The sequence below is a fragment of the Penicillium atrosanguineum genome (genome assembly GCF_028827265.1).
Source record: "Penicillium atrosanguineum strain IBT 20685 chromosome Unknown utg000001l_segment0_segment0, whole genome shotgun sequence".
NCBI classification, from domain to species: domain Eukaryota; kingdom Fungi; phylum Ascomycota; class Eurotiomycetes; order Eurotiales; family Aspergillaceae; genus Penicillium; species Penicillium atrosanguineum.
The window spans coordinates 4473071-4485073 of record NW_026623133.1 but is presented as its reverse complement, the minus strand read 5'-3'; the positions used below and the strand labels follow the sequence as shown (position 1 = coordinate 4485073).

Genomic DNA, 12003 nt, shown 5'->3' with positions numbered 1-12003 from the left:
GCGTCCCAAATGGCACGTACGATGCCCTCGGGGCCCTCGGCATCCGGATCGGGGGTGGCGATGGCCTCGGACAATAGTCGTACGGGGATCCCCTGCAAATACTGGGCCCACTGCGTCCGCCGTAACCACGGGTTGGCCTCATCCAGCTCGCCGGCTTGTACGACCGTCTCGTCGCTGGCCTGGGACGCGGTGAAACACTGTTCGAGCTGGTTCACTAACCCTTGGACCACAGTAGGGTGCGGCGGAGGCTCCATCGGCTCGTACGACGGGCCGGGCCGGCGAACGTGGATATAGTGGGAACCAAACTTCGTGGTAAAGAACCGCTGGCAGCATACCGCTTGGGTAGTGTCTTGAATAGCCACTCGGGCAAGATCATTTAGCCAAGACTGCTGGTGGCCTTGATGGTGACCGTACGGCGACCAATGATGCTCCGTACGCCAATGTTTCCGAATACTTTCTTTACTCCGGCATACATATCCACAGCCTTGGACTCGGGTGCATAGGATACCATCAGTGTACATCGCGAGGCCTTCGATAGGCTGGTCCACCCATTCGGGAAAGCATAACTGATTAATATTCTCCTCGACCTCGTCCCACTCCTCGATAGCCGCCTGGACCTGCCGGGCATCGGGAATCGTTGTACGATGCGGGGAATGGGTCAGATGAAACACGACCTGGGTCGGTCGGACAGCATACTGACACTGGCGACAGACAATCACGGAATACTTGGGGATCCGTAAAAATAAGTCCGCGGCGGTGCGGGATGCCATTGTACGATAAGGTTTCGTAGATCGTCCAAATATATATTTGCGGGGGTCGTACAAAGAACGGAGCTTAGTCTGTTGGGGCGAGGAAAAAAGTAAGTGGGAATTCGCTAAAGATTTATATTTTACCCCTGAATCTTACGCCACCCAAGCTAGATAGTATTAATAATATGATAGGCTGATCGAATATACTAAGTTTCCACTAAGACAAAGCTTTGTTCGACGACCCTTAGTATATATGACTATATATAATTTAATAAGATCTATATCTACGAATGATTATAAGTAATAAAAATGCGGATTTCATTCGGTATTGTAAGTATTCCCTCTTCTAGCCTAAAATGCTATCTTCACTCCCTACCACCCATATTGTACGTCCTCCCTAGGCCTCTTCGTACCAAGCAAGTTGAGAAGGCTCGGTCCGACGCCGGTTATCCTCCTCTTCAGTCAAATCCACTATAGTGATCTCTTGGACCTCGCTATCCGCACGAGGACGTTGATAGGCCCGACGGGATAGCCCTTGGGCCGACCGGACGACACTCCGGTCGTCCGTTAGGTCAATAATATCCGTTGTGGGTAAGGGACGAGGTGGGTGCCGTGGCCATGGCCGTGTAGCATTGCGGGGCTGTCTATCTCGTACAGAGCACCGAGATGCGTGATCACGCCACTTATAATTGCCACAACAGCCGCCAAACTGACCCGGGAGTCGGATACACTGCGGAAAAGGTTTGCACCGGTCCACACACGCCTCGCAAGGCTGAACGAGTTGATTGCCACGGGACTGGATCAGCAGGGCATTAATATACGAGGGTCGCTGGGAGACAATTTGCTGCCCATTAATGTTGCCTCGTACATGCCAGATAGGGCGTCCACGACCCCGAAGGATCGCGAGCTGCACCGGAGTTGTGCACATCCGGGCAAGCTCATCGCCGCCAACTGGGAGTTGAAGCTGACCCTGGTTACCGCCTGGTCGTTCAGCGTATTGGATGAGGGACTGGATACCCTCCGCGTGCGTACGAGGAAGACGAGGGTTCCCATCCTGGTCAGTGTAGGGGAAGGGCCAGCTAGTAGAGATTATACATTAGCTAAAGATCGTTCATAAAAAAGTCAAGAGCTTACCTGCTCCATTCCCCGGGACCAAAGTTCAGGATACCTTCGCCGGTATGGGGACTCCGCTCCCGACCTCCGCTGTACAATAGTTAGTTTCACATATATCGCCATAGGAAAGGAAGCATACGTACAACGATCCAGAGCCACCACGGCCGCCACGGCCACCACCACCACGGCGAGAGACGAGGGAGGAACTAAATCGGAATTAGTTTGACTTCACTGCTTGGGTTGGGTTCGTACAAGGGAGACATCTTGACGTAATTGTACGTCAAGAAACGAGAGAAGAAGGGGGGCACAGGGCGAGAGACAATCAGTGATTTTAGAAAAAGAAGTAAAAAAAAAGGTTGATTTTTAAGGTAGAGAAAGTGGTCAGGTAAGAGAGATGTGAAGGAAGGTAAGTTCGAAAAGGAAGAAAACTTGATTATATATTGAGGATTGTACATTCATCCGAAGTACGTCTATTGTCCTAGTCTATTGAGGCCATAATGCGTTTGCATTGATATGGCTGCCTCAGTCCTATTGTACAAGTCTATTGAGCCTTATTGTCCGAGACTATTGAGCACATTAGGCGTTTGCATTGAGCACATTGGGCGTTTGTATTGAGGTGGCTGCCTCAGTCCCATTGTACAAGTCTATTGAGCCTCATTGTCCGAGACTATTGAGCATATTGTGCGTTTGCATTGAGCACATTGGGCGTTTACATTGAGGTGGCTGCCTCAGTCCCATTGTATAATTCTATTGAGCCTTATTGTGCGTTTGCATTGAGCATATTACGTGTTTGTATTGAGGTGGCTGCCTCAGTCCTATTATCTGACTGCAATAAGATGACTACCTTAGTCCTATTGTCCGACTACACTGAGATAACTGCCTCAGTCCCATTATACGAGTCTATTAAGCCTATTATTGACTGTAATGAGGTGACTTCCCCCGTTCTTTATCTATTAATCTTATTAGTATACTAAGTATAATTAAAGATACGTCTTTAGCGAATTATAATAGAATATATAGATATTATAGTGGTGGAATATATAATATAGTAAACGCGGCTGCGGCCTAAGGTGTTATGCATACCTAGGAGTATATATAGTATCTCCTACGTGAGGATAGAGATAGAGAAGTTATCTACCTTTTTTATTTATATTCGTTAATTAAGGTAGTATAGCTACTAGAAGGTGTTAGAATTTGGACTAATACTATATTAGGTGAAGGTATCCTCTTATTTAATATAAGAAGAAGAAGAAGAAGAAGAAAAGAAATACGAATATACTTTACCTCTCTAAATCGCTTACCCCTCTTTACCCCACCAGATCGATAACATATCCCTTATTACGCTATTAGTTCTATCATATTTCCTTCCCTAATTCTATTCTGTTTATCTGATATAAAGTATGTGACTTTAACCACTTTCTGTCTATAAATACGCGCGAGACACTAAGTAGAAATAACAGACCTTTCACTCTCTTCAAATATTCTACTATCCCTTTCTATCTGCTTAGAAAGACCTTCTTCTTAGTCCTTTGTTTAAGGATTGTGGATTGTGCTTATTTAGAGTGCATAAGCCCTTTACACTCTATCTTATTCTTTTTCTATCTTTATCCGATCAAGCCTTCCTTGGTCGGGTAGTCAATAGTCCGTGGTGGGGAAGCATCTACAAAAGCGTACCCCGCGCCACGAAAAGCTTCGTGGTATCCGCCTCCCTGCAAGGCCGACAGAAGGCCTTCTTTAATAAAGTAGTAGGGTTTGAGGGTTATACTAAGCTTATGTAAACCCCTAGCCTAAGGGTGACTAAGTATCGCACGACTGGCCAAAGCGCACCCCATCAAAAAAAAAGGTCCAAATTTCTAACCCCTGTAACTACCTCTTCTTTTGATTGTACGATCTTTAAATTGAAACCGGGTATAGAGCGATCGCGAATTTAGAACTTTTGAAGTTTTGATGATTGTCCGACCGATATTTTCAACTGGGATGCACTCGAGAAGTCCAACTGGTATGCACTCACTAGCGCCGTTTTTCGCCCATAGTAAAGCCAAAACCCTAACTGGTATGCAATGCATCCCACCACCCCCCATGGGATAGATTCATTCTCAATCTAAAACATATCAAAATCTGGGGTATCCATGTCACCAAAAACTTAAATGCAATGGGGGTGCCAAAAATTTAAATGCAATGGGCCCCTGACCCACTTTTTTTAACTATGGGAAAATAAACCCTAATAAATGCAATGGGCCCCCATTGCATTTACCACTCTAGGTGAGCGTGAGTCGCGTGGCCGCTATATCTAAAAATGGAACCTCCTACGTAAACTATTAATATACCTTTTTAGAATCCTCTATATTAATTGTGTCCCCTCCCTTAATCTATCCTAATATTATCTTGAATCGCGGAGTATCGAAAATTCCAGTACTAATAATTGTGGCTGCCATAATCCGTGGGGCATAATAGGTACGATCCCGAGTGAGAAGCTTAGCACGATAAGAGCGGTCCTTGAACCTATCGCAAAATGGTTTAGGAAGTCCGCAGCCACGATAAGACCCTGATCGAGTTTTAAGACGCTGTAGGAGCTGAGTGCTCTCTTGGCGAACTAATTCCGTATTGGCCCCCTTGTAGGATATGAGCTGGTGGGCTCGCACAGATAGGGGAAGGCCCTTAGCGCGGCAGATAGGACATTCACGAGCCTAATCTTCGAGTGCCCTCGTGAGGGTTTCTTCTGGTGACTCTAATTAGGCTCGCTCGTGGGTAGACACGGGAGGCACTAGTATACGCGAAGGCAGGGCACGAGGTTCCTTAGACATAGTCTATCTGCGAGATTAAGCCGGCGCAAGTGACGCTCGCGTAGGACGCTGGTCACTCTCGATCGCGATAGGTCTAGGAGTTGAGGATAATGAATGGGCCGAGGGTTCTTTCGACGCCCGCTAGCGCTTATAAGGGTGGTCCGGAGGGTTGGAAGGCCAAGCGCGAGGCTCGTCGTTATCAGTGATGGCTTGGGTAGTGGTCCTTGGGGCGTAGGCGCTATCTAAGGCTATCTGGGGCGATTGGGCTGGTGCGGACGTAGGTTATTAGGCGCGAGACTGTGATTGAGTGGTGCGAAGCCGCTGAGCGGTGCTATCTTGTAGCTCTGAGTGGGCCAGAGAAAGCCTAGACGCTATAGGCGGACTGGATAGAAGGGTCGGTGTTTTCGCTGGCTCTCGAGACAACGGACTCTTAGTTAGAGAGGCGCTAGATTGTTGTGGCGGATTAGGGAGTGGCAACCTCGCTGGCGCATTGGGCGATAGAACCTTAGCCGGAGCGGCGCTAGGCTGTGGTAGCCGCTTCGATAGAGGAGTGGACGTCTTCGCTGGCGGATAATATAAGAGACTATCATCTGATATAGGGGGGGAAACGGCGAATCGCTAGGAACCAGGTCCCCAAGGGATGAACCGCTGGCTTAGAATAGGGGCCCACGGAGCGATAGAGGTCAGCCAGTCGGATGCGGGGGGAGCAGTCCATCCATGCTGATGTCGGTAATGCTCTTGAATACGAAGCAAGGTTCCCCCGATCCAGCGGCAAGACGATTCGCCACACTAGAATGTATCCTAGTTAATTAAAAGGAAAGATACGGCCGGGATAGGCTCAGACGGGAGTACCAGATCTTCCACAGATCGAATACGTAGAGGGAAGTCCTCAAAATACGAGAGGACTTCCTTTAGACGGAACTGTGCCTTATCCTAGCCTTTATAATAGAGGCGAAGATGCCGATTAATCTATGCGTCGAATACTACGCACCGGTATGGTTAGCAGATCATAATACGAAACGGGGTATAATAGTAGAAAGTTTCGCGGAGAGCCTCAAGCGGTGGACTAGGTAAGGGCTAGATAGCCGGTTCTTCGGCCATGATCTCGAATAGCTAACCAAGCGTTAATGATAGTACCGTGATAAGAGTACCGTGATGAGAGTACCGTAAATAGGGCATGATTAGCGGGCGGGGCGGTTATTCCGTCCCGAGATATAGTCTAGATGAGAGAAGGCTAACTTAAGCTCTATAAGAAAAAGCCAGAAGAATTATAAAGGGCGGGAATAAATTAAAAACTATATATACTAGAAGTCCGTAAGACTAGAACTAGGGCCCCACGGAATACTTTAATATACTTTTAAGCGTTCTACGTGATAAAATCTACCGCCAAAGTGCTTCCTCATAGCGTGCGTGCTCCCTTTTCCACGTCTTCTAGTCCATCCCCTTCAAAGGGCCTTCGTGAGATAGCCGGTAACAAGTAATAATTAACTAGGCATCCCGGCATACCGCTAGCGCCCGTTCGGCCTCCTAGAGGCGGTTACGCATTCGCCGTAGGCGGCGGTTTAGTCGCTCTCGGTGAGCGCGGTAGTTATATAAATCCGAGTCCTCATTATTAAGCTAAGGAGTGAGCCACCCAAGACTCTCCTAGCTAGGTCGATATCAAGCCCGCTACCGACTCCTAATAATTGGATAGTCGAGACTGGTAATCTCCTACTGGAGCGTAACGATAGAGGCCCGAAGGTGATAAACGAGATATCGCTGGAGCCATTTCGGGTTACCATAGACTTTGTCCTTATTAATTTCTTTTCGCCGGCAGAAAGAGCGTAGTTCACGATATACGGGCGTGATTTTACGGAGATACTGAAGGAGGGCGGTGTCACGCATACCCCGGTGTGGGAGAGGGATTTCGGGGCGGGAAATCGTGGGTGACGATAGTTCTATAACTGCAAGGATAGGCGCGAGATCTTCTGGAATGATAGGAAGCGTAATTTGGAACGGGCATATGGTAATACCGTATTCCTACCTAGTAACCGGAAGTATATCCCAATCGTCGGAGGAAAAGGACAGAGACCCGGAGCCCTACCGCTAGTAGAATGCTATAACACCAAGATGGATACTCGACCAGGTCTAGAGCTTCCCGTCACGGGTACGGGACTAGAACGTCTTATTGCTCGGGTATAGCAAGATCCAGTGAGTTCGGATCCACGTATCCTTGACCAGTTAGCGCCACGCCCGGGCTTGCCTTATGCCATAGGTCTACGCGATGATTCCATAACACTAGCGATAGAGAATTCGGTAGGGCTTATACTCTCAGTGCTTCCGCGGCCAGTCGCCCTGATTGCCATCCCTATCCCAGCCCTAGAGCCAGATAAAAAGGGTATCGATATAGGTCACCTTAATATACGCCTTATGTGCGAAGTGGAGGTCGTCTTCTAGAATCCCACTCTCAAAGATAGACCGCACCCCCGTAAAGGTCAACGGAATATTCCCTAACCGGGCTATAGCGATCCGTTAGGAATGGAGGGGCTAAGTGGTCTTACGATAGGCAAGGTGACGGAAGACCTCCTGGCGGAAGGCTCGTAGACAGAGATCACAAAGGAGTTGGAGAAGCAACGCAAACCGATCTGGATCTGGGAGATACTTATGGAGGCGCAGGGTGATATCATGGAAGAGCAGAAACTCCGCCTTAGCTTCCTTCACCTCCTAATACCGCCCGTGGTAGGCGGACTGGACACTAGGAGTATTAAAAACTATATAGCGACGGCAGAACGGACGGAACACCATCATAGCCCAGTCGACCTTGTCCGCTAACCAGGCATACCTAGACCCTTCGAGCCAATTACCCATCCCTATCCCCTCCTAGACCTGTTCGGTATCTAACCCCTCTGGGGGAGGCCGGTGACGCCAGTCGATCCAGAGGCCAAGGCTCTAGCGAAGATGTTTCCCCTACCCGCTATATACGAAGCCAAGACACTTAAGAAACATCATTATCACCCGGGTATGCTCCCAATGCACAACGGTGCGATCCCAGAGACTATAGGTCATCTCAAACCCGAGGCAGAGCTTATTGATATTCCAGCGCCACCAGTCCTGGATCAATAGAGTCGGATGGGCAAAGAACGGATAGGGGCCTTAGGGGGCTAGGAGGGGGAGATAGGTAAGATAACGCTACTGAAGGATCTCATCCATCGCTATTAGAATGGCGCCGGTGACCCAGTATTCCTCCCGTGTGCCATAAAAGCGAGACCGATAACCCTGGAGGGCGGTATGGTAGCGCTACTTGGTGTGGAGATACGCGCGAATCAGAGCTAGGGGGGAATAGCTGACGGTACCACCAACATGCTGCCACGAGCGGAGCATACTAGGATCTAATACAAGTGTGTCAAGCCGTTGATTCGCGAACGGATAAACATTTCCCGCGGCAAAAATATCTTTGGACGTATTATAGAGCTAACCGTATAATAAACCCCCCTTTACGAAGGGGACTTCGCGTGAAAGGCGCCATAGTGAGAGAGCCTTGATCCCGGGTAAGAGACTAGGGGTAGAACTCTTATCGCCAGGCGGGGCGCTCCTCAGCGGGAGGTTCTGCAGCCGCTAAGTCTTCCTCGGTAGATGAATCGTCTGACTGATTGTCCTCAGGATTACTAGATGGTTCTATAGGATCTATATAGGGCTCTGATGCCACCAGAGACGAAGACTCGTTAGAGAGAGACCCTGATTCCGCCGCACGCTGGGCTAGCCAGCGACAAAATCCGTCCAGACAGTAACGACGCCAGCTTAGGGTGAGGGGCAGAGATAGGGTATCTTCCTACGCGGTAGTCGGGCTAGCTGGCACCACTTCCTTAGCAATATCGTAAAAGTCTTGTTAGAGATACGCTGCATTAACGGCTCGATTCCACCTCCGGAAGAAGAGGTCGCGCGCTTATATCCAGGTGCGGCCCCAAGTGGAGAGCTTAAGGTTCTTCGCGGTAAGTACGATTGAGGCGTCTTGGAACTAAGTGAGCCCGGTCTCTGTAGTGCAGGCCTGGATTTCGTCCCAAAGCGCGGGGAGGAGCTCGGCTTAAAGGGGATAGTGGAAATTCTACGTATACGAGGTATCTAGTGCCCTATGAGCCCGACCTTCCACCGACGCTATAGTACCATTAAGCCGGATATGCTACGCGCTTGATGGCATATGCTGGACGGTCGTATTGGGATAGACTTTTCCTAACGAGGGCATAAAGATCCGGTTTGTCCATACCTCGTATTCCTCTAGGGTGATCACCCAGTAGTCCCGGGTAGGGTCGTAAAGTCCGGGGAAGATAAGATAAAGTTCAACCTCGCGGAAGCTGGCTAATTCCCCAAATAGGAGGTAAGGAATTTGGTGAATAGGCCGATGGCGGCTTCGGTGCCGTCTACTAGAAGGATCATACCAGCGAACTGGCAGGTAATCAAGGTATAGGGAGCTCCGAAGGTTACTGATCGCGTCGCGACCAGCTTTCCACGCGATGCCCTCCCGCGCGACAGCTAAATTCGAGGCAATTCCCCCTACGCTATCGATATCTAGCCAGACCTCGAAGTTCTCGGCATTTCCTATATTATTGGACTCAAGATCGAGACTGATTGGCGGAGTGAGAGGAGAAGGCTCGATAAGAGATATAGGATAGTCGTCTGGAAGGCCGGTGAATACCTTCCGCCATTATTCGTTAGGAAATAGGATATTCCAATCGACCCTATACTAGGCGATTACCGGCTGAGAGAGAACATTAGGGCAGGACCACCCATAGATCATAGATAGAGAGACTTGATTAGAGGGTGGTGCACTAGGATGTTGCTAGCACCGATAGGGTTGTTCGAACTGGTCGACAAGAGCCATAGCGAGTGGTCCAGGAGGTAACTAATTAACACCTACGCTTAACGCGATGGCTAGCACTTGGTCGAGTGGCCTTAGAGATAATATTTCGCTAGTGGGGTAAAGGGGTGATAGGCTTGGGCCTAGCTCAGGGCTCGGGGGTATTGTTTCGACTATCGTTTCGACTATTGGGGGTCGATATATTTAGGGAGAATCTATAAGATTCATATATTAGTATAGCTACATGAATCGTACACGAGATAATAAACTACTATTATCTGGCAGTTCATCGTTAAAGCCAGGAATGTTTTCGTCTTCCACGACTGGGTCTGCCGTCTCCTCAACGGGCGAGGTTATAGAAAGAATATCCGTCTCGCGTGGGAGCGATATAGCGTTAAGGGCGTCGTGAACGCTGTCTAGGACCGTTCTAGCGGGACTATCGGCTAGGGGAGCCTTTGGAATGGCACGAGGGTCATAAAAGAGAAAATAAGGGAAAGGATCGGCCGAAACTAAGCCGGTAGCCTGCTAGCCTCGGCGATAAGCTGTATGAGTCCGCCACCGACTATGGTCGTCTTTATGTAGCCGAGGACGCCCACGAGGGAGCATATTTAGGCGTTCAGCTTGGGTGGACGAAAAAGAAGGATTGAATCCAAGAGTCTCTTACGGAGAATCTGATTATAATGTGATTAATCGTTTCCTAGCGCTTATGCTAACCCGTTAACACGGCTTTATCCTATATTAATAGGTCTGCTTACACACTTTAGTCGGGCGCTCGAAATTTAGGGGTTACCTACCATCCCCCGTTCCTAGAATTCTCGGAACTAACTTATTTTTCTATCACTCTTCTCCTACTGTGAAACCCAACCCCTCTCCTATCTACCGTCCTCGGAATATGTCTATAGCTAGCAAAAGAGCGAGCGGGCGCTAAACGGACGCTAGATCCCTATTAACTGTTAACTCGAACCGGCTACCGACCACTACAAAGGTTAGGGGGCTTTATGGGATATAGAAAATTAAGAAGGTCCGAGCCAATCGAGCCCGACGAACTATACGGGATTTCTAAGGTATATTTTTAGCTACGAGACGTGAGAGCGACTTATTTAACTATAGGAGTAGACGAGGTACGTCGCGATACTTCAAACGCGACCGCCCAAAACACTCGACCGACGCTAGACGTAGGAAGAGTTATTAAGATTTTGAGTTCAGACAATGACCAGGAACCTCGACGATCCTCGATACGATCGTAAGTAATATCTCGATCGCAAGGGACGTTAGGGTGGTTGACAAAGCTCAAGAGTAAGGCGATCCTGCCTACCACAGGGTCGAGTAGCACACATAGGCGGGAGAGTTAATAGCATACTGTAATACTTCAATCGGATCAGCGGGATTTACCGCCACCGGCGGGACTAGACCGCGAAAAGGTATGGGTGTCGCTAAAACCGCCACATAGCGGACGCGATAAAGAAAGGAATTTATCGAGTCAACCGAGTCTCTCTAGCTCAGCCTCTCGTGTACCTACGCCATTAAGTCATATTGGCACTCCTTAGGCTGACCGTGGCGGAGGGCTTGACCCTGTTATATTACGCGAGATATCAACTCGACATTCGGAAACCTTACTATCAGAGCAGTTAAATGACCGTGTCTATGAATGGATACCACGAGCTACGACTGTACGGGCCTCCTTAATAACCGGTATTAGGAGCGAGACCGCAACGAGGAATAGTTCCCCAGAGCCCCCTAAGTAGAATAATGAGAGACCAGAGAGCTCGGAACGAACGAGACGAGCAACAACGATAGGGGAAGATTGGTCCGACGACCAACCCGAGCCGACGCTAGATGGCACCGATGCTAGTGTGATCCACGAGATAAATGTGAATAAGATACTGGCGAGTCGACTAGGGCGCAAAGCAGAACTACTCTCGCGAGGGATATTACGGAAACCTGACCCTTCCTACTAGGCAGAGAGGTAAGAAAGGGAATCTGAGGTCTTAAAGCATATAAGAAGGAACCTACCTCCGAAACGCCAGGCTTAAGAGCGTGTCGCAGGTCGACCATACCGCCACCATCTAAAATAGCGGAATAGAGAGGTGAAGCGGTTACTAAGACTATGGTTTGAACACGGAAATTCCTAGGCCCAGATTAAGGCGATAGATGACTAAATGGCGGAGCCGCAATTAAAGGATCGGACCTAGGTCGATCTCAAAGATAAACTACGGACGATTAAGGCCTGGATGTTAAGGTGAGATACTCGGAATAGGATAAGAAAATGGAATACATACTAATGATCCCGACTTTTAGATAAGAAATCCTAATACCAAAGGAGTTTAGGCAGATCTCAATAAGCCCAGCGATGCTACAGCGGATTGCGAATACATTAGGAGAGATTTAGGTTAGAAATGTATAATACTTGATCAGTGTGTCTTTTGGTGTTTTTGTAGAAGGTTTCGGTGACTTTGTTTAGTTGAGAAGCTTACGGGTGTTATAAAATAGAGAACTACGAATAGCGCCGAGCAGACCTTAAGATATC

General features: G+C 48.7%; 2 protein-coding genes across 2 annotated transcripts; both read right to left on the bottom strand.

Moving 5' to 3' along the window:
• Window positions 1-1146: 1146 nt before the first annotated feature.
• N7443_001743 (DUF3716 domain-containing protein) lies at window positions 1147-2125 on the bottom strand (the record flags this gene model as incomplete). The annotated part of the gene is made up of 4 exons (XM_056881799.1): window positions 1147-1828; window positions 1884-1952; window positions 2006-2068; window positions 2115-2125. The coding sequence occupies 4 exons, from the start codon at window positions 2123-2125 to the stop codon at window positions 1147-1149; spliced, it is 825 nt and encodes a 274-aa protein (XP_056747037.1).
• A 6676-nt stretch (window positions 2126-8801) lies between these two features.
• Window positions 8802-9416, bottom strand: N7443_001742 (uncharacterized protein; the record flags this gene model as incomplete). The annotated part of the gene is made up of 2 exons (XM_056881798.1): window positions 8802-9314; window positions 9375-9416. 2 exons carry the CDS (start codon window positions 9414-9416, stop codon window positions 8802-8804), a joined length of 555 nt encoding a protein of 184 aa, XP_056747036.1.
• Window positions 9417-12003: the final 2587 nt, after the last annotated feature.